The 20,255-nt window shown below is 39.9% G+C and overlaps 2 protein-coding genes across 2 annotated transcripts in view; one reads left to right on the top strand and one right to left on the bottom strand.

The window, feature by feature from the left end:
• The window catches only part of ACAD11 (acyl-CoA dehydrogenase family member 11), a 31,174-nt gene extending 12,316 nt beyond the window's left edge, over positions 1–18,858 (top strand). The window contains exons 13-20 of the mRNA XM_075493298.1: positions 383–481; positions 12,507–12,573; positions 14,090–14,175; positions 14,365–14,436; positions 15,322–15,476; positions 17,401–17,517; positions 17,963–18,072; positions 18,533–18,858. Of these exons, the coding sequence (XP_075349413.1) occupies positions 383–481; positions 12,507–12,573; positions 14,090–14,175; positions 14,365–14,436; positions 15,322–15,476; positions 17,401–17,517; positions 17,963–18,072; positions 18,533–18,647 (821 nt within the window). The 3' untranslated portion in view covers positions 18,648–18,858. The remainder of the gene's footprint in view (positions 1–382; positions 482–12,506; positions 12,574–14,089; positions 14,176–14,364; positions 14,437–15,321; positions 15,477–17,400; positions 17,518–17,962; positions 18,073–18,532) is intronic.
• On the bottom strand, positions 3,349–7,470 carry ACKR4 (atypical chemokine receptor 4). Its single transcript, XM_075493301.1, has 2 exons — positions 7,398–7,470; positions 3,349–4,508 (listed from the first exon to the last, which is right to left on the bottom strand). Exon 2 carries the CDS (start codon positions 4,499–4,501, stop codon positions 3,428–3,430), a length of 1,074 nt encoding a protein of 357 aa, XP_075349416.1. The 5' UTR covers positions 4,502–4,508; positions 7,398–7,470; the 3' UTR covers positions 3,349–3,427.
• Positions 18,859–20,255: the final 1,397 nt, after the last annotated feature.

Here is a 20,255-nt window from a genome sequence, read left to right as displayed (position 1 = left end):
CCATCACAAAAGTAGTTTAAATCTCTTTATTTTCACTTGAGAAGAGCCTAGGGGGAAAAAAGGCTGAGGAGAGATATGACTGTTATCTATAAATATATTGGAAGGGGGAAGGATTTTAGAACATCATGGAAGGAAGAAGGCTGTTGACTATAAAGAGTAGTCTGAGCCCAAGAAGTAAGTTTAAACTGGCTATGAATAACAGGTTGTTAGAAAATAGAAAGCCTTTGACCACCAGCAAAGCGAGGTTCTGAAAACAGCTTTTCTACTGGGAACAAAACAGTGTTACTGTCAATATAGTGTATCTAGATCCCTATCTTTGTGGTGGTAGTACTACCTGTATATTTAATCCAGTGGTTTGTTTTGTTTTTTTTCTTTAACACAGAACCTGATGTGGCTTCAAGTGATGCCACCAATATGCAATGCAGCATTGAGCGAGAAGGAAACAGTTACGTGGTCAATGGCAAGAAGTGGTGGAGCAGTGGTAAGTACAGAAACCCTAAATAAGAATGGCTAAGTCTAAAATTCTTTCCAAGAACTGATAAAACAAAAATATTTGTGCTCCATTTCTGAGATAGAAAATTGTCTCTTCTTGCGTAAAGGCAACAGAATATAAAACAATGGAAAGAGCTGAATCGAGCTTTTATTCTATGAAGCAAAGTCCAAGACTCAAATACAAGTTGGGGTTTGGGGCCCTTTTTGGAACCTCTGAATTTTGTTCACAGAGTGAATGCAACTATTGTTCTTTAAATGATACCTCTTTCCATCAGGTAACTTACACGTTTATGGCTGTAGCCTTTAAATGTTGTTTTTATTAAGCTGTCTTTGGCAGCTTGTTGTGTGAGGTTTGAGTATACTGTGTAGTCACAGTAAAATTTGGCTGCTTTTTAAACTAGCTTGTGATGCTGTTGGACTGACTTTTACAGGTAATTTTCTTACACTGTACTTCCCAGAAAAATCAATGGATTAGACTGTAAGTGGTAAATGTCCTTGATATTACAGTACCATTACTTTTTTACTGAAACATACATGACAACAACTGGAAAATCATCATTCCCTGGAAGTTTGGAAGCCAACTGTATAAACTTAGTTGCTAACTGGAGTGAAACTTGAATGGTTCATTTATGTACCTTTGAGTGTGGCAGCTGCCTACTGATATATTGTGCAATACCTAGACTCACCAGAAGATAGGGCTCGCTCTCTTTTCTAGTACTGCAAAACTGGCGACAAAAAGAGACATGGTGTCTTGTCTCTTGACTTCAGAGTGTTGTTTAACTGCTGGCTGCTACCTTTGCTCTGGGTCAGTGTCTCCCAACTGCGCATTGCAGTTCCTAAGGAAGTAATGGGAAAGTTTGTAGGAGGTCACACACACAAAATATTATTCATAAAATTAGTTACGTGAATTATAAAAAGGAGAGTAAACATAAGAGAGTAAGCATGACTTGGTTTGTCTTATTTCTAATAAAAATAATTAGGACAGTCAGATTTGCATAAAAGACAGATGCACAAAAGGTGCTGCAATTTCAAGAAGTTTGAGAAACACATACATGCAGCTCTGCCTTAATCAGTCTCCTTTTCTGCCCAGTTGGTGTTTTGGGTGGGTTTTCTTTTTTTTTTTTTTCCTTTTTACTCTGAGTGGGACATCAGGTCCTTGGATGTTTGGGAATTCCAGAAGCCTGACAGCCTGGTTAGAATGTCACTCTGGATGCAGCCACTCTGTATTTGTGAAGACAAATCGTAAATCACACATGCAAGGAGTCAGTTGCTTCGTGGAAGAACTGGAATTTCTTACCGTGCTCTGCATGGTGCTTTGGACATCTACAGTAAATCCACTATGGCTTAAACATGTCAGATTTATGGTGTATGTGTAGACCATCTGTAGACCACTTCGGACTTACCTGTTCACAGCCTACTATTTCTCAAAATACTGGGCAGAAATTCTGTAAGCTTTTGTCATCCAAACAGAGAGAAGAGGCTTGTGTCTTGTTTATGCTACTGTTGTTTCTTGTCTGTCATTTTAGAGCTTTTTCTTCCAGTCCATAATTGTGTAACTAGGAACAGTGTCTAAAAATGAGAGATTCTTGTTGGCTTTCATAAGCCATAGATCAGGCATTTTGTCAGAGCCCATGGGATGTTTGAAGGCAGGGACGGTATGCTCTAATACCACTTTTTTAATTTTGAAAGCTAATATGTCAATATATTTGAAATGTTTCCAGAGAGTAGTTGAAAACTGCTGTTTTCCCGGAATCCTCACCAGCACTGTGGCAGGGGACAGCTTCTCCAGGGGACAGTACCTCTCCATGGAAAAACTGTAAATCCCACTGACCATGAGGTCCATATGGAGTCAGAACCTCTCTCATTCATCAAGCAAGGCCTCTAGCCTTTGCTGGTTGATAAATGCCTATGATGAGAGACGTCAGTACCTACTAAAACAAAACAAACATAAAGAAAAGATATGAATAAATGACAGCCAGTGCACTTTTTGTATTCTTTGATTTTATTGTATCTCCATATATTTTAGCAGATAGTTATTGCAGTGTTTGATTCATTTTACAAATTCTGACTAGAAATTCCAGGCCCTGTGTCTGAAGATTAACTTAACTTTTTCTTACATTTCAGCTAATGCTTTGACTGCACTACTTTAGCATCTACATTTGACATGACATTTAGAGAGATCTAGAATGTGCCTCCCATAGGGCACTGGGCTTGTTAAAGTTTAGGGTGAGCAGAAAAGGAGAGGTGAAAGGTCATTTTTTGGTACTTACAGAGAAAGAGTTACTGTTTTTTGTGGAGGATGTTGTTGTTGCTATACACACGTGGAAACATATAGAGAATGGTTACCACCCCACCTCCCCCAAATTCTCAGCTATGAACTGATACCTCATTTCAAGCTGCAAGTGTATTTATGGAATGATAGCTGAGGAAAAAAATGGAACTGACTTATTTGGCAAATGTTCTAAAGTTTTACAAAATAGTTGGAGAAACAGAAGATTATTAACTTTTGATACAAAAGTTCCTGTACTGCTGTTTATTGCAGATGGTTTCTTTTTCTGTTTTAATTATATGTTTAGACATGTACAGATTGTTCATTACATGGCTATTTAAGTGCCTAGTACTGTGACCCTTTTAAATTTAAATCTTGGAGATTTTTTAGGTGTTTGGTTTTTGTTGTGGGTTTTTTGGGTTTGTTGTTTCTTTTTTAGTAAATATCTCTATTTTTTTTCTAGGAATTTCAGTATTTAGTTCTTGCCTGATGCTTAATTTTGATCAACATGTTCCACTTTGAACTGCACTGTAGTGTCTTGGCTAGTCTGCAGGTTCAGAAATTAATCTGAAAGTTGACTTGCGGACAAACAGCTGCTGAAACAATACCCCCAGAATTAGTAAATAATTCCCTTGGTTATATAAGATAATGAAAGTAATGGAGAGTCTATATAGTGAAACTAATTGTTTCTTCAGTATGGTCTTCGTAATTCAGAGAAATTTCTTCAGGTCTTCCATTCTGTTGTTGTCTTCTCCAGTATCCATAATTTTTTGCAATTTTCATAATACGCATTTTAAAAGAGGCACCCAGAAAGACATAGAGAAGAGGGTTCAGGCAGGTGTGAAACAAAGCTATGCTCTTGGTGACCTGGAGTGCAACGTCTATGGTTTTACTTGCATCACAGTCAGTAATCAACATGTAGATGATATCCATGGCTTGCCAGAACTTAACAATGTTGTAAGGTAGCTGAGTAATAATGAAAGTAGCCACTACTGCCAGCAGAACCATGAAAGGTCTAGATTTTTTAGCATTTGCAGATCTAAAGATTGCTCGAGCAGTAGCTGAATAGCAGATCAGCATTACTAGGAAAGGAAGCAGAAATTCCAGGATGATTTCCAGGATTTCAATGGTTGCTTTTAAGAGTGTTTCCATGTTCACTGGAAATACAGGAAAGCATTCATTCCTGTCATTGTGTTTCTTGACTTGATTAAATATCAGTTCAGGGATACTGAGGAAAATGGCAGACAGCCAGACGCAGATGCAGGTAACACTGCAGTGTTTACCAATTCTTCTATGACCCCGGGATTCAGAAGTGGCCCTGTATCTGTCCACACTGATACAGGCCAGGAACAGCATGCTAGAGCTGAAATTCATGGTGTACAGAGAAGAAGTGAGCTTGCACATTGAGTTTCCAAGCTCCCATCCCTGCACTGCATTCGCAGCCCAAAAAGGGAGTGTAAAGAGCAAGAGCAAATCAGCAATGGCTAGATGCATGATGTAGACATCCGTCTTAGTCTTTGGTTTCTTGCAGTAGGCATAAATTGCGACCACTAATGAATTTCCAGCGACTCCCACAGTGAAAGCCAATGCATAGAACACAGGAAGGAATAATTTCCTGAAATTTCTCACGTCACTTTTTTCACAGAGAAGCTCGTAGGTATTGTAATCTATAACAGAGTTGAGATCATTCTCCTCATCCTCAATCCAGTAATCAGTTGAGTTATTCATATCCCAGCCCATGGCAAAGCTACAAGACACAAAAAAAGGGGGAGAAGGGAACACCAAAGAAATAATACTGGTTTTAAGTTTTAAAATTTCTGTTGAAATCTAAACCCCTTGCTCAGGGTTGCTTATACATCTCAAGTTTAAAGAAGTTGGATATTAGAATACATTCATAATCAAAGTAGAGCTAGACAGTGATGGAGGCAGAACAGACTGGCTCAAATTCTCACATGAAATGGGGTAACTGACTACATGCATGCATGGAATGCTAAGTAAAATGGATTCAATTGAAATGCTTTCATTAACCTTAGCATTTGAGATTGCAAGGTGCTTTGAGTGCACCTCACTGGTTTCCACATTGCAGTTGAGAAGCCATCATTGCTTAAACTGCTCTGACTCAGTTATGTTTGACAATATTCCATTGCAAAATAAATTTGTCTGTACCTTTATAGGGTTGAAATTACACCTGCCTCTCTACAGCCTCTGCAAAGCAAAGGAGTACCAGTTGAAGGCTGTAAATGCTATTACAATAGAGTGGATAAGGAATACTAACAGATTAAAAGCTCAGGGGCAAGCAGTATATTCTGTGCCTGCTATCATAAATTTTGGCAAATTTGGGATATGAGTGTAACATAGGGAGAGTGTACTTGTTGTTTCTCAGGCACACATATACATGCCCATTATATAAAGCACAGTGGTGGAGTCAGTTGCTGAACAGCAGTGGAACAGGCTTAGTTTAGTCTCCATCCCACACAGTGAGCCATGCCTATGTGGAATTTTTTACAGAATCAAATTGCTGTGGGTACACTGCATCTTACAGCTGGACACTTCTCAGGATGTTATGACAGAAAGGAATCTTATCACATACAAAACTGCCCACAAGTACCCAAACAGCTCAGAACCTCAGCTGGTTTTTCAAGTACTATCTCATGACAGATTTACTCCATAAACACTAAGGCTGTATTCTCACTGCTAGCTTACGTTGAAGTTTGAGCGTTCATATTTTCAGACTGTGTCTTAAGCAAGTCATGTCCTACAGTATTTTCTTCTTTTTCTGTAATTGTGTTCATTGACTAATTTGCTGAAATTCTTTCTATTGTAAACTACAGTCCTGCAGTGCCCTGTTTTCTTGAAGTAAATGGGATTAAGATTTCTTAACAGCAGTAGCTAAAAGTAGCTAAGAATGAAAAACACATGCCCCTTTCTCGTCCTCTGCAGTGTTTCAGAACTTGAGGCCAATGTTACTGAAAGCAGATTCTTATCTTATATTCTGCCCAGAGCTTTTTCAACCTTGAAAAAACTCCAAATACCGTTTCTGTTTTTTAGACAAGGGTTTAAATGAAGGGTTGCCAAACCTTTATTATAAACAGTATCTCTTAAAATTTTTTTTAATATATTCTGTCTACTAGGAAAAATAAGTTACTGATTGATCTCATATTCAGGGATGCAGACCAATTAAATAGAAAGAAATGAATAATTTCTATTTTTGCTTGATTTTTTTTTTTCAGTGAATCTGCTATCTGAATTGTTTTAAAAGTGTACTAGTTAGTTAGAAATTAACTATTTAGTTTGGCTTCATCCTTAATTACTTTGTTGGATTATTTTGTTAACATTTCAAATCACTTCCCATTAAACTTTAAACAATGATTACTCTCATTTTAAGTCTTGTAATGTCATTCACTGTTGCCTAAATGAGGTGTGCAGAATGGAAAAATACAGTAATTCTATTTATTAGTTTGGCAAGGGATGTCTATTCTATGCCTAACAAGCTGTGTTAGCAGGATTTTTCAGCAGGGGTAATATTCTGCAGCTTTATAGTACTTTGAGGAGAGAGTCAGACATCAGCAGAAAATGTATCTTATTTTTTTTTAGTAGAAGAGAAACTGCTGCAGGGAGAGTTTAATCCATTTAGCCAAGATTAGAAGAAAATTAAAAGTTAAACTGAAAAGATTTGGTTCTGGTCTAAAACACTTCTTACAGAACCCATCTGGGAATGCTTAATCACTGGCAAATTTGCTTGAAAGCAAAACAATAAACATTTCAGTGCAAACTTCAAGAAGTCTGCATATCACAAAGCAGTTTGGCTGTGACAAGGAACACGCTCTGCTGTCTGATACGCATTTGGCTGACCTGAGGTTCTTGATGGAAACAAAGTTATCTAAAATGCAACAGTTGATATTTCTCCCTTAAAAACACAGTCACATTTTGTCTAACATGCCTATTCATATTTGTCATTCCTGTTACTGTTTTTTCTCAGGTGCATGTATACATGTCCATTATGTTAAGCAGAGCAGTCCCGTGCAAGTCAGGTGCTGAACAGTGGTGAAACAGGCTTAGTTTAGTCTCCATCCCACACAGCAAGCTGCCTTATGCCCACGTGGAATTTTTTACAGAATCAAATTGCTGTGGGTACACTGCATCTTACAGCTGGAGACTTCTCAGGATGTTATGCACAGAAAGGAATCTTATCACATACAAAACTGCCCACTAATACCCAAACAGCTCAGAACTTCAGCTGTTTTTTCAAGTACTGTTTTCTAGGAGGTATATTAATAGATATATTAATAGACAGCTTTGCATGTTTCCTTGCAGAATTATTCCAGCTTTCCATTTAGATATAAATTTGGTGTTTCTGTGTGTTTAAACTTGACATGGGATTGTATGAATACATGTTGAATTAAGTTAATATCCCCAGTTTAAACAGACAGATTTTTTTCTTTAATGAATTAAGCAGTATTCTGTTCTACTGAACAAATCTAATTTTAAGACTGGAAATTAGCATGCGCCTCATTTCACATGATGTCTTTCTGTAAAGCCAGCTTAACTAAGAGTAAATCCTAGCTCTTCTCTATGTAAATAAGGTAAGTATATCACACTTAATATACAGAACAGTAAATATTAAAACAAAACTAACCTTTTGTCAGCAGACTAGTAGCAGGTACTGCAATTGAGATGTGCTTCAGTGAAATGATCTGAATTGGTCTGACATTGCATTTTGTCTTCAAGCACCACACCCTCATCTGGAAGTCAGTTGCACTTTCATTTTGACTTGCCAGTTTAAAAAAAAAAAAAGAGAAAAGAAAAAAAAATCCTGTTTTCCTGGAAACTCCTCTCATGTTGAACATGTACATTTCCTATGTTCCTGCCTGTTCAAACCAGAATGCGAGTGTTCTTTGGAAGGTTAAGACTCTTACTATTTCACTGAGTTGTTGGTTGTTTTATTCCTTAAAGTCCAAATGGGGTTTTTTACATAATTAAAAGGCTTTTATGAAATCAGACATTTAAAATTTCAAAAGGAGAGAAAGGGGGGAGGTCTATCCGGGGCAGAGTTACCTGTATGGTGTCACTATATTCTTTCCTCGGGATACCACTGTGCTTTTGATAGCTGCCTCTATAAGGTTTTAAGGGATCCTTATATCCCCTTTTCAAGTAATTTTTTAGGGGATACAATAGAAAGTTGAGTTTGCTTTTTGTAAGATGGGGAGGTTGTTCTTTTCAGTATGTGATATTGAACAAAACCAGGAAGGTGATAGGGAAAAGATGTGAAAGCAAGTGGTAAATTGTCAACCAGAGTACAAGCAGATAGTCCTGCATCCTGTGGGAGAGTTCTCAGGGACTTGAATGTTACCAGTCAGGCTCATAATCAAGTTAGTGTTTGATAATATTTCTACAGAAACTGCAAGCCAGGCAGATACTGTAGAAGAAAAATAAAAAGATACTATTCCATCCATGAGGTTTCTTCCACTTGCAGTGTGCTGTCTGCATTATAAAGAGTCAAAAGGGAAGAGTTTTACGCGAAAGGGAAGATGGAGAAGTTCTGCAGTTTACATGCAGACATATTTCTGCACTGAGGCATGGACTTACCTGTGCTAAGAATTCCTAAAATGACTGGATCTTGCTTAAATTTCCACAATCAAATTGGTCTTTTGTGCAGAGTGTCAGGAGCCTTCCATTATCTTCCAGAGCTTTTATTTTTTTTTAATTATCCTGTATCCTGTAGCAGTCTAATAAGTTTCAGTAAATGCAATACTGATGCCAAACAACAGAGAGAGATTTTGAGCAGACCAGAGGTCAGGTTTTGCTTTTTGGCACACTGGCTAAATTGATGCACCTGCCATGGCTGGATTAGCCATCTGTCTGTGCTTCAACTGTTTTAGAATATGTGAAAGGAAAGGATTTTCAAAATGGCAGCTAAGACTGTAATGGGCAGGTGTTTTCCACATGCTTCTAGCTTCATTTGCATTCACAATGAGAAAGAAAAATCGGTTGAGGGGAATTGGAACCTAGAGAAAGAATGCTGCAATATTTGTGCATATTTCTGCAGTGTTTCATCTGGAGTTATCACAGCACTTCACTGGTGTTCTTCACAGTGGCAGATAAGACATTTGGGTTGCTTCCAGTATGTCTGCTTCTCGCAAGTCATGTTGTTGCTTAGAGGCCAGAGCTATATCTCTTTAAAATAAGCTTATCTCTCAGTTCTGAATGGGCTTTGTGTCAATATGGTCCCCAATAAGATAGAATAATCAGGGCAGAACTGAGAAAGCTCCCAGGGAAATATCCCTGTGTGTTGCCCCCAGAAAAGACGGCTGTGTTACCAGTGCCAAAGAGGTCCTGTGGGTAGGCTTGTAGGAAGGCAGTTCATGTAAATCCTGTGCTGTTTATTAGAGTACCTCAGCTCCTCTTAACTTTGCAGGGTGCAGAGAGGACAGAACTTCCAGTCAGGGTACAGAAATAATACTGTCATGTAATATTACATTTCAGTATGGCCCTATAGGCTCAAAAATAACAAAAAATATTTAATAACAAAAATTATTTAATAAGTAAGAGTGAGTGCAAAATGGCAATGGCTCTTGTTTAACTGAGAAGCTCTTGTGGCTGTGTAAAAGTGGGATGAAGGTGAGGAAAAAAACATTCCTAAATGTCGTTGGGAGCAGCTGTTCTCACTGGCACCATGTGAGACTGTGAGCTCTAGCTGGGAATGACTAGCAGCCACATTCAGTGGCAGGACTGTGTAGCCCTTGCTGATTAGCTGCAGAACCCTAGCATTGTCTCTGTCTTTACTGGTTGTAGCCAATTTGCTTGCAGGTACATTATAATCTTTACCATACGTGAACCAGATGCCCAGCAGTGTTATCTGGAGAAGATGCGATAAAAGTATGGAATACATTGTGCTAGTGGATAGAAATTACTGCAGGCACCCCTTTTCTCCATTAGAAGATGCTCATATTACAACAATCAATACCACACTGCCATCCACCCTACTCAGTCCAGTTTCTTCTTGTAGGAGAGTCCAGAACATGTGTTTATCAATGCCTTTCTAGGAAGCTGCCAGGTCCGTAATGTCACCGCAGACCCCTGACCTTTAGGAGAGAGAGATAACCCACCAGGCTCACTGGTGCAGCAGCCAACATGGCAAGTCATAGGTATTCTGGGCATTCAAGTAGTAGATTATCCTGTCTTAGCCAAAAATGTGAAGACTGGACACTGAAAAATAGCTAGCTAGATTGCAAGAATTAAGTGCTATTGGCTTCTGAAACCGGGTTATATGGCAGCTTCTTTAAGTAAAGTTTGTACTGTCCGTGTCTGTGCCACATCTAGTACTCTCCACCAGAAAGAACCTGTATAAGTTGTGTGAAGATCAGTAATCTTAAGCATGCTACACCCCCTGATAGCAAAGATTAAGCTTCTAATAGGATTGTGATCAGCCCTCTAAGCACATTTTAAAATATCACTGTCTGCCTATGTGAGTGCCATGAAGGTTAAAAAATATAATACATTAGTTAAACTTACAATCTTTCCCAATGTAGCAGCATTGTGGTTTAAAAGTTTTGGACAGGTTGTGCAGACATATATATGAAAAAGCTTATCAATATGGAAATATACTTAAAACTGTCCTTCTAAAATCTCTACTGTTTCTATTTGTTCAATTGTGAGTTTCTTGCAAAACTACTTCTCACTCCTGCCAAAATGACAGGCTTCTCTGACTCTTTACTCCATCCACCAGCAGCTTCTTTGAATTTTGTAAGTAATATAAAAATGCCATTTACAAATGAGAGATTTATTCCATCCAGGCAGTCTGCATTTCTTCCAAAGCACTGGAGTCTTTCAGAGTCTTGCATTAGATCAGAACTTCTTTCTGGCGTTTTTGGGTCAAAGTTCCATAAAATTTGTTTTTGGTATTCAGAACTTCAGACTCTAAAGAGTGGAAAGGCCAGGAATCTGCCTGCCTTTGCTGTGTTCAGATGAGAAAAAGCACATCTGAAACGGAGGTATTCATTTGCCTTCCAGAAACTTGTACTCATGATTTAGAGCATCTAACCAGATGTCTAGCTCTCAGTGAACTCGCTAAGTTCAACATGAAAGCTTCTTCTGATTTTTTTCATACAATATGGTGAAATTTGCCTTTTTTTGAAGTAGGGATGTGACTTGAGGATTGTTTACAAAACAGTTTTTGAAGAGATTCCAGAAAGTTAGAATGTCTTTTGTTGTAAACCTCACTTCAAGATAAATGTGGTTTAGAAAATACCACTTGTGCAATTCTTTACCTTCTGTGGAAAAGGAGAAGAGTCAAATACCCCTTAAGGGTGTAGCACTTCTCTTTGCAGGCTAGTACATTGCAAAGCATATGTTGTGTTATTTGGGGGCTGGTCACCCACTTGTTGCAGTTGCCCAAATGAGCCAACTGTTTGAGGTCTATCTTTTTTTTACCAAGCTGATTTATTCCCCCCCACCCCAGCTTTTGACTCAGATATTTTAGCTGATTAGCATTGTACAGCTCATGGGCCACAAATATAACCCCACTTTGAAAACAATGGATGAATAGCATATTGCAAAAGAGGAAAGTGAACACCCAGCAGTCTGGCCCTCAAAACAGGCAGTGTTTATCAGAACGAAATAAATCTCTCTCCCGCTTCCCGACCATCACAGTGGCTGTTCTTGGGAGGAAGTAGCTCAGCTCAAAGCCAGGTGGTTGTATTGTCTAGACCAGAGGCTCCCAAACCGTGTGATACCAGCTGCCAGAGAAGTTAAAAAGTCATCTTTGTTTCTGAGCTCAAAACAAACTGAGTTGGTACAGATCAAATCTTGAATTAAATCTCTGTGAAGCTTGTCATCTGCATTGAGACAGCAATAAAAGATTTACTGATTGTTACATATGTCAGATATAATCCTGCCCCCTTTTCTCTAGCTTTATTGTCTGTGTGAGACTTTGAAAAGAATGAGAGCATGCTTTGGTACTAAGAAACCTTAAAGAAAAAGATAGTGAGGATTAAGGCTCTTAGAAATAAGATGCCATTTTAATTAACAGTAGATTCTTCTTTAGGACTTGCACATTAAAATGCTAGCTTTATGCTACAAAGACTTGTATCAAATAGTGTTATAAATGGCTTGAAATGCTAGCAGATTATTTTCAGGTAACGATTTCCATTCAGATCTTTCTGTGAAGCGCAAACTAAAATCATTTGCATAAAGGGGGGAAAAAACCTTCATTCCAGAGAAGTTAGCTGAAGTAGTAGCAAAGTCACCGTGGCAACCCTTTCATAGCTTTATTTGCATAATTTGGTTATAATGTGGCGGGCATTTCATTCCCACATAGATCTTCTGGTCTTTATAGTTTTAAGAAGTGTTACTTTTGAAATGGCAGCATCTCACCTTGAGGTGTGCTTTTGTATCACACTTATTTGCTTAGGTGTAATGGAGACAGAAATAATTAGATTCCATTTCAAGTACCTTCTTGTTCTCTTTTTGTAGAAATAGATGATGGATCCAAACCCTCAAATCCTGGAGGGTTTGGATGTTTGGCTTTTCATTGTTCCCCTCCCCACAAGTCTACTCCCTTTTACATGTTAAGCAATAAGATGTATTTTGTTTCAGTCTCATTACTCAGAGTATAAACACAGAAGTAGATTGCATGCTTTTGCTCCTTTATCACGAAAGGGAGTAAGATTTATTCATGTGAAACTCCATTTGATTCTACATTGAGATTTTTTTATTAAAAACTATTTTTCTGTTTGTGACTTTTAAGGTGCTGGGAACCCAAATTGCAAAGTTGCAATTGTAATGGGCAAAACCAAAAACTCCTCAGCATCCAGGTAAGGAGTCCTAGGAGATTCAAAGAGTTACCTAAAACTTCTTTCCTGGAGGAGTCACTGCTTGCAAAAATTTTAAGTGAAATACCTTTAATTGCCTTGATCAGTTGGATGTGCTTGTGAATTACAGGGGAGTTTTAAACCTGGGCCTGTGTCTGTTTAGAGAAGAATGTTGCTGATTAAGCTCCTGTTTCGCTGTCAGCTGCTGATGACTGAAGCCTCCCAACCTTTTCAACTTGCACCCGCATGCTTCCCCCCTCCATTGCACTAGCTCTACTGTTCGTGCAGCTGTGTGATGAATTGGATCAGGATGTTTTGGGGGGTTCACTAACTTTATCTTGGTCACATTAGTTTTAGCCTGCATTAGTTGTTCAGCCAACAACTATCTGTGGCTTACAATTTATTTCATAAGTATAGTATATAAAACAATTAACAAGAGTAAGAATTGCTTACTTAAATGATAATAAAACCAAAACTTTTCAGAGCTTCCCTGAACAGAATGAGTACAAGTGGCACATCAGAGACCTGAAGTTATCTATTAAGTTTTTCACAAAGTTATCTGTAGGTATAGAAAGTTAAGTTTGAAACATAGGATGTTCGTTATGTGAAGTTGTGTGAGCAGGGAGCATTGCACACCTTTAATCAGACCTACTCATTCCATTCCTATATGTGTAAATATAATACTTCCCTCTTCTTGTTTAAAATAAATATGTTGTTCAACTCTTATTACCAAACTAAAATTGTCTTTTACAAAAACTTACACAAGTAATGAATAAAATGCTTCATGACCGATTCCATTAAAATCACACAGCTTGTAAGACAAAAGAATTGGAACATTTATATCTCCAAGTTGGATTTTAGCCCAAATTCCACTGATTATCTTAACTTTTTAGATTTGGCTAGGTTCTGTTGAGAAGTAAACAGTAACTTGCTTACAGCATACAGGATGGTTTGTCCAGCGGCTGTACGGACAGTGGCATCTGTTGAGCTCTTCGAAGCTGAACTGAAGTTCATGGAGGGGATTATGTGATACTGCACTGACTAGAACTGGAGACTGAATTCAGGGATCTGGGATGTCACCGCCTGTTCTGTGTGACTAATAGCTGACCTTAAATATTCTGAAGGAATTTAAACATGGGGTTTCTTTTCCTAAACTATAGGCAAGCGAAGACGATGATGATGATAAACATGTTTTGAGAACAAAAAAGAAATGCGGGGGAGGGGCAGAAATGGACTGGGTGGTACAGAAGTATTTGCATAGAAGTGATAGAAGTAGTTTTTCGGTCGTGGTGCATTAGATGCCAGTAGTACATTTTTACTTGTTGACTGCTGATTCAAGGAGCGTTGAAGCAGGCATGCCACACTGCATGCAGGCAGGAGGGCTCTAATTGGTGTAGGTAAATCTCAACATTGGCTTTATGCGAATGCTAAATCGAAGATAGAAAATTTAAAAAGTGGAGGGAGTGGACAGAAGGGAGGCTCAAAGTTAGTTGTAACTTGTGCATTTTGTCTTGATCAGGTACGAGCAGCACAGTATGATCATTGTTCCCATGGACACTCCAGGACTGAAGCTGATAAGACCCCTCTCAGTGTTTGGCTATCTGGGTTGGTGATAATATTTATCAGCTATATGTGTATTAATTTGTTAGTAATCTCAGGACCTGCAGTAACACTAATAAATATTGTGTATGAAATAAATCAGTAAAATGCATATATAGAAAAAGGGCTAGGAATCAAAGGCCTGTATTTTTATCTTAGTTTTATCCTGCTGTTGTGTTTTCTCTGTCCCTGTAGATGAGATCCATGGAGGGCATTTTGAGATACACTTTAATGATGTGCGAGTACCTGTCTCAAATATAATACTGGGTAAGTTTCGGTATTCATTCCTTTTTAATGCCTACAGCGATGAACCAAGTTTTATGAAACGGTGGTTTATTTTATGAATCATCATAAGTTATTGTAAACAGCTATGGTCAGTTGAGCCAGGGTCTCAAACACATGTAAGAGGGAGCCCATTCTTCCATTAGCAGTCTCCCTGCTGCTTGAATGTAACTTGTTTAGAGCAGAAAGGTGACTGAAAGAAGCAGGGCAGCTGGAGCTGTCATGTGAAAATCACTTCCCTGCAGTAGAGCAAAGCAGACACTGTCAGTCAGTGGCATTCTTTCCCCAAAACCAGTTCTCATAGACTTTAGACTTTTAAAAAGAGCACTCTGCTGGAGTCCGTGGCCATCCGAGTCTGGGTGCCTGCAGACTTAGCAGAACTAAAAAAAAAAAGTTGAAAGAATGAGCAGGCCAGCACTGTGACCTTCTGCAGGGAGAACTTTGCTCTACTTCTCTCACTTAGAAGAATGCAGGATTTACAGTATTTCCTCTCTGCTATTTTTATTTCCCTGAAAGAGCTTTCTCTCTTGAGTAGCCCTAGGACCTAGAAACCTCAAAGTCTTCCCCCAGATTTGCATACCAAATCTCATAGATGTATTTTTCAATGTAAGATTAACAACACTTAAATTAAATCAGGTAAATCAAACCCTCTCAGAAACCATCTTAGAGTGTACTTTGTGCTGTAAGTGTTATTAACATTGTGTCAATATGGATCTAGCTGGAGTAAACAAGCAAAATAGTTCTGCAAAGTAAACTTTTAAGAAGCTTGCTTCCAGCTCTGGTGCTATGAGGCTGCTTCTGCTCAGAGCCATGGGTCATTTCAAGTGGGAATCAAGGAGTCTGCATGTGCCTGTTTTTCTTTCCAACCAGGTGAGGGCAGGGCGTTTGAGATAGCTCAAGGTCGGCTTGGGCCAGGCCGTATTCATCACTGCATGAGGGCCCTTGGTGCAGCTGAAACTGCTTTACAGATAATGTGCCAGCGTGCAGCCCAGAGAGAGACTTTCGGAAAGAAACTGTATCACCACGTAAGCATGTTCCCTCTTTGTCTCAATTCACATGCTCCAGACATCATCCTTTGACATCACCCACACAGAACCATGTGACTCTGATCATGGACACGGCAATAGATGTGCTCTTACCTTGAGTTCCTATTTGTAATGCCTCAGGTGGCAAAGGAAAGAATCACATTGCAAGGCTCCCATTTTTCACTATAACCTATGGGATTCTTTTTTTCCCTTGCAATGAATTGGATATCCTTTGCTGGATTTGGATACAGATTGTGTCACCATGGTTTTTTTCTCTGCTTTCACTGATGAGTTTGGACAGGTATTTTTTCAGGCATACAGCTTATGTTTCTTTAGTTACAATCTGCATTCACTATTTTTGTGTACCAAATTTGTCACCTAGACATCTCCATTCATGATTACTGGAGACACTCAAGGGTCTAAATTTGACTAAAAATTTTACTTCTCTGATCAATTATTTGTACGTACTTAGGAAAGTACAGACCAAACCAAGGCCATATTGGGATTTTTTTATCTTATCTTGCTCTGGAATTGAAATAACTGTTTCGTGAGAGAGAGCTCGCTAGAATAATAAAAAGACGACAGTCTGCTTTTTATAGGAACCATCAGCATTTAGTCATTGGCCTATCACATGTCAAGTGTTCCTCAGTCTTATCCAACAGATAGGATGACTTTACTGGAAAAAACAAGTAAAGGCAATGGAAAGAGGAAACTGAATTAGTTTCTGGCACAGGTTATAGAAAAACTGTTTGTACAGATCCAGAGGGAATAATCTTACATATCCATTTGCCAGTCAAGTCATTGCCAAACTTCCATTCACGACCATAACCTAGAATTTGTAAGAGTTGGATGAGGCACACTCTATTTCTCAGAAGCTCATTAAAGTAAAACTGATATTTGATGAAGCCACAGGCAAGACCTGGAGGCCAGCTGTGTAGCTAGCCTAGGTTCTTCACAGCTCTGGGATAGCTAAGGAAGAGGGAGGCTGTTGGCTGCCTCGGGTAACAGGCTATCACCACCGCCCACATGGCAGTTAGTTACAGGTTACAGCCCCGGGAGCTGTCAGCAGAAGAGCATGTCTAAGCACCTCCACCTGGGTTCAGACCACCTTTGCTGGCGTGAGCTAAGCCAAGCCCCCAGACTTTGCACTGGAGGGAGTGCTGCACGCTTGCTCGTGCCTCCTGCCGCTGCCAAGGCTACAACATCCACGCTCCAGGCAGGAGCGTGTGCCTGAGGCTGGATCAGGCTCCAAATAGCTTTTGCACGGACAAGCACCACTTGAACATTTTTTTCCTACTGTGGTATGTTGGCTGCAGAGGGGAATTAGCCAAGAGGAGCAGGGAAGGGCTGCCAAGACCGTAACTTCGTTTGGATCAAGGGAGCTACTAATTTATCATCAATGTGAACAGACGGATGCAGCAGGCACCACCCTGCAGCTGTGTGTTACAGACCACCACCAGTAGTTTAAGCAAAACAGAACTGATTCCTCTGCTCTTTCACCCCTCAATTTTTGTATACTGGGGCATGTTACACAGAGAGAAGGCTGTGAGTCCTGGTAGTGGGTAAAGAAAAGCAGGGAGTAAAAAGCAGGCTTTGAAGGGCTTCAGGAAAATGGCTAGCAGGCAGTGGGTCTGACCAGGAAATGAGAGCGTGCCAGAATCAGGAGTTTTTCCCCTTTATTCTCTTTCCTGCCAGGAGGAGAACTGCTCTGTCTTTAGTGTTTCTGTCAGCCAAGATTCTCTTTCTTTTTTTTTTCTCATATTAGATTATGTGCATCAAACTGGATTTAATTTGCACAAGGGTGTCACGACATGACTGACCATGGACACGCTGAGATATAGGGGCATCTTCCTTCGGGCAGGGTTACCCAGACACGCTAGGAGGCATTAACCGACTTTCTGCTTGTTGGCTTTGGTTTCCACAGGAAGTTGTTGCCCACTGGATCGCTGAATGCCGCCTTAGCATAGAACAGGCTCGACTGCTTACACTAAAAACAGCCAGCATGATTGACACATTGGGCCACAGAAAAGCAAGAAAAGAGGTAAATTTTTCTTTGCCAGCCTTAGGCTAGGACTTGGGGATGCAATACCTGTGCATTCAACTGGTTGAAATATAAGCTAAACCATATTGCTAAGAGTTATCCTTCTAATTGTGGAGCATAACTTCATGCTGAAAATAGATGACCTTAAGAAGTGCTTGGGGTTGTCATGAGATTGGGAAGTGTTCTCAGTTAAAAACTTTGAGATCAAGCTGATGAAGTATTTAAAAATTAAAGAAGTTCAAGGATTGCTCATTTGTCTCAACACAATGAGATAGTTTTGGGTGACTTTCTCCTGGAAACAGTTTTACTTTACCCAGGGAACAGGAACAGCAGAGCTCTCATCCAGTCAAAAGAGGAATACCAATCTTCAGCAGAACTGTTAGATAAACATTTTCTATTGCTTATGAAACTATTACTTATAACACAAGTTCTCTTCTAACTACAGGTAGCTATGACCAAAGTGGTTGTCCCTCGAGCTGTGCTTAAAGTGATTGACCGTGCAATCCAAGTGTGTGGTGGAGCTGGAGTTTCCCAGGATTTTCCTTTGGCTTCTATGTGAGTAGGGGAGACTTCGCTGTAGATTCTAAGCATTCCTTTTAAGATAATTTTGTAACACCCAGTGTTTCACCTCAGGTAGCCCAAAATAATCATCCATATGCCTTTAAGTGGTAAAACTTAAAACAATTGCTTTTATAATTCAATTCCAATGCAATTGCATTCCTTTTCCCTAACAACAACAAAAGCTGGCACTGGACCTAAAATAGTTCTTTTCTAAAGCTCTATCTCATCCCTTATGGCCTTGGGGAGCAAGCCGCCTGAATTTCCAGCCCACACCTCTCCATCCTGCCAGGGTGGTTTTGCTGTGGTGTCTCCTGTGTGATAGCTCTTTCCAAAGAGAAAAGCATGTTAAAAGCATGGCTGTAGCAAAAATAGCGCTGAGCACCCCTGCTGTCAGACTGGCTTGCTGCTGTGGCAGGATTAGAAATCTACCCCTAATTCAGCTCTTCCAACACAGGTTTGCTTATATACGGGCCTTGCGCCTGGCAGATGGGCCTGATGAAGTTCATCTCTCAGCAATTGCAAGGTGGGAACTGCTTGATCAGTCAAAGAAGCTAACTGCAAAAATCTAACGTCAGCATAAAGCCATCTCAAATGGATGGAAGATTTTGTTCCGTGCAATAGTGTTGTTCAAGGTAAAATTGGATGAATACAAAAACTATTCTAGCTTGAAGCAATATATATGCTCTCACTCTTTACTGGTAATTACTACATTTAATAATCAAAGGCTTGCTTTTAAAAATTTGTAGAATGCCATGTAAATACTAGAATTTGTCTGGGTTCTTTGTAACACTAAATAAAATCTATTTTCTAACAGGCCTAAAGTGCTTTATTTGCTGAACCAAAGCCCTCTTTATCCTTCTATTGTAGGCAAAGCAGTTTCACCCAATTTAGTTTATTGCAAGCTCGGATAAACTTTTAATTATTGATTAAATGACAGTTAAACACTTAGGGTAATGCCCTTCTTTTCCCTTTCCAAAGCTCAGCCTCAGTCCAACCCCCTTCTCCTCCCCAGCTCCTGCTGTCAGCTGCCCTCCTTTTCACTAAGGCTACTCTCAGTCCTTCCCCCACCTCCCCTCAAGCAAGGCTAGGGGCAGCACAGGAGGCTGGGGTCAGCGTGTAGCTGTGTGTCTGCTACTCCTTGCTTCTTACTCCTCTGCTTTGTTTCTCCAAACACATCTCCTCACATTTTTCACTATAGGTGCCCCTTTTGTCTTCCCTTGCATCTTTCCTTCTGCATCTCCTCTCATGCATACCCACAAGCCTCCTCCTGTCTCCTAACCCCAGCTGCTCCCACCCTTTCTAAGCATAGGTGGCACCTTCCCCTCTGAGGAGCTGAAGTTTCAGCTGGAACCAGCGGTGACTGGCACAGAGCAGTTCACAGCCTCCTCTGCTGCCAAAACAGGCTCTGCCATTTATACCCAATACACCTTTGTGAAGCTCTCAAATGTCAGAGTTCCTCAGCTCTGCTTCTTTAACAATCCTCTTTGACTTCAGTTACAAGAGAACTTGTTCATACAGTAACAGAACCGGGCAGATCACAGCACACTGCGCTGTCAGCAGTTCTACTTCCTATAAAGGTAAGACAACTTACACAGGGCTGATCAACAGTTAAGGATACAAGTGTTTACTTTTTGCATGAACAAACCAACCACCCTAGCATAGTGTTTGAGCTCAGAGAGAAGACTCCCTGTTTGGCTCAGTCTTCAGGATGAGACTGCAGCCGAGTGTTCACCCGAAGGGTGTTCCAGCTAAAGCTGCTGAAGTCAGTCAGGGTGGTGCAGTTTCAGAGTACCTGGAACTGGAAGCTTTCCACAAGTAAGTTTACCTCCTATCAATTCATTATACCTAAAAACAAGATTATAAATCTCTTTTGAGAAAGCAATAATCTGTTTGTATTTCCATCCATCTTCGTTTCCTCTTGCTTCCTGCCAAGAATGTTTCCTAGGAAGTTGCGAAAGTCAGCAAGTCAGTGGCAGCAGGGCATTTCAAATGCAAACCCGCCTGCACTGTACCACTGCCTGTAGTTTAGGAGCTCTGCTCCAGGCTGTCCAAGCCCACACAAGATGTTTTTCCCAAGCAAGAATGCCCAGGAACCCTATTTAGCCACACTCAAATTAAGGTCTCTGACCACCCTCATTTCCCACACCTTCGAAGAACAGCTACGTAAGAACACCACC

The sequence above is a fragment of the Mycteria americana genome, chromosome 2 (genome assembly GCF_035582795.1).
Source record: "Mycteria americana isolate JAX WOST 10 ecotype Jacksonville Zoo and Gardens chromosome 2, USCA_MyAme_1.0, whole genome shotgun sequence".
Lineage (NCBI taxonomy): Eukaryota > Metazoa > Chordata > Aves > Ciconiiformes > Ciconiidae > Mycteria > Mycteria americana.
The sequence above is the reverse complement of the archived record's forward strand: the minus strand, read 5'-3'. Positions and strand labels throughout refer to the sequence as shown.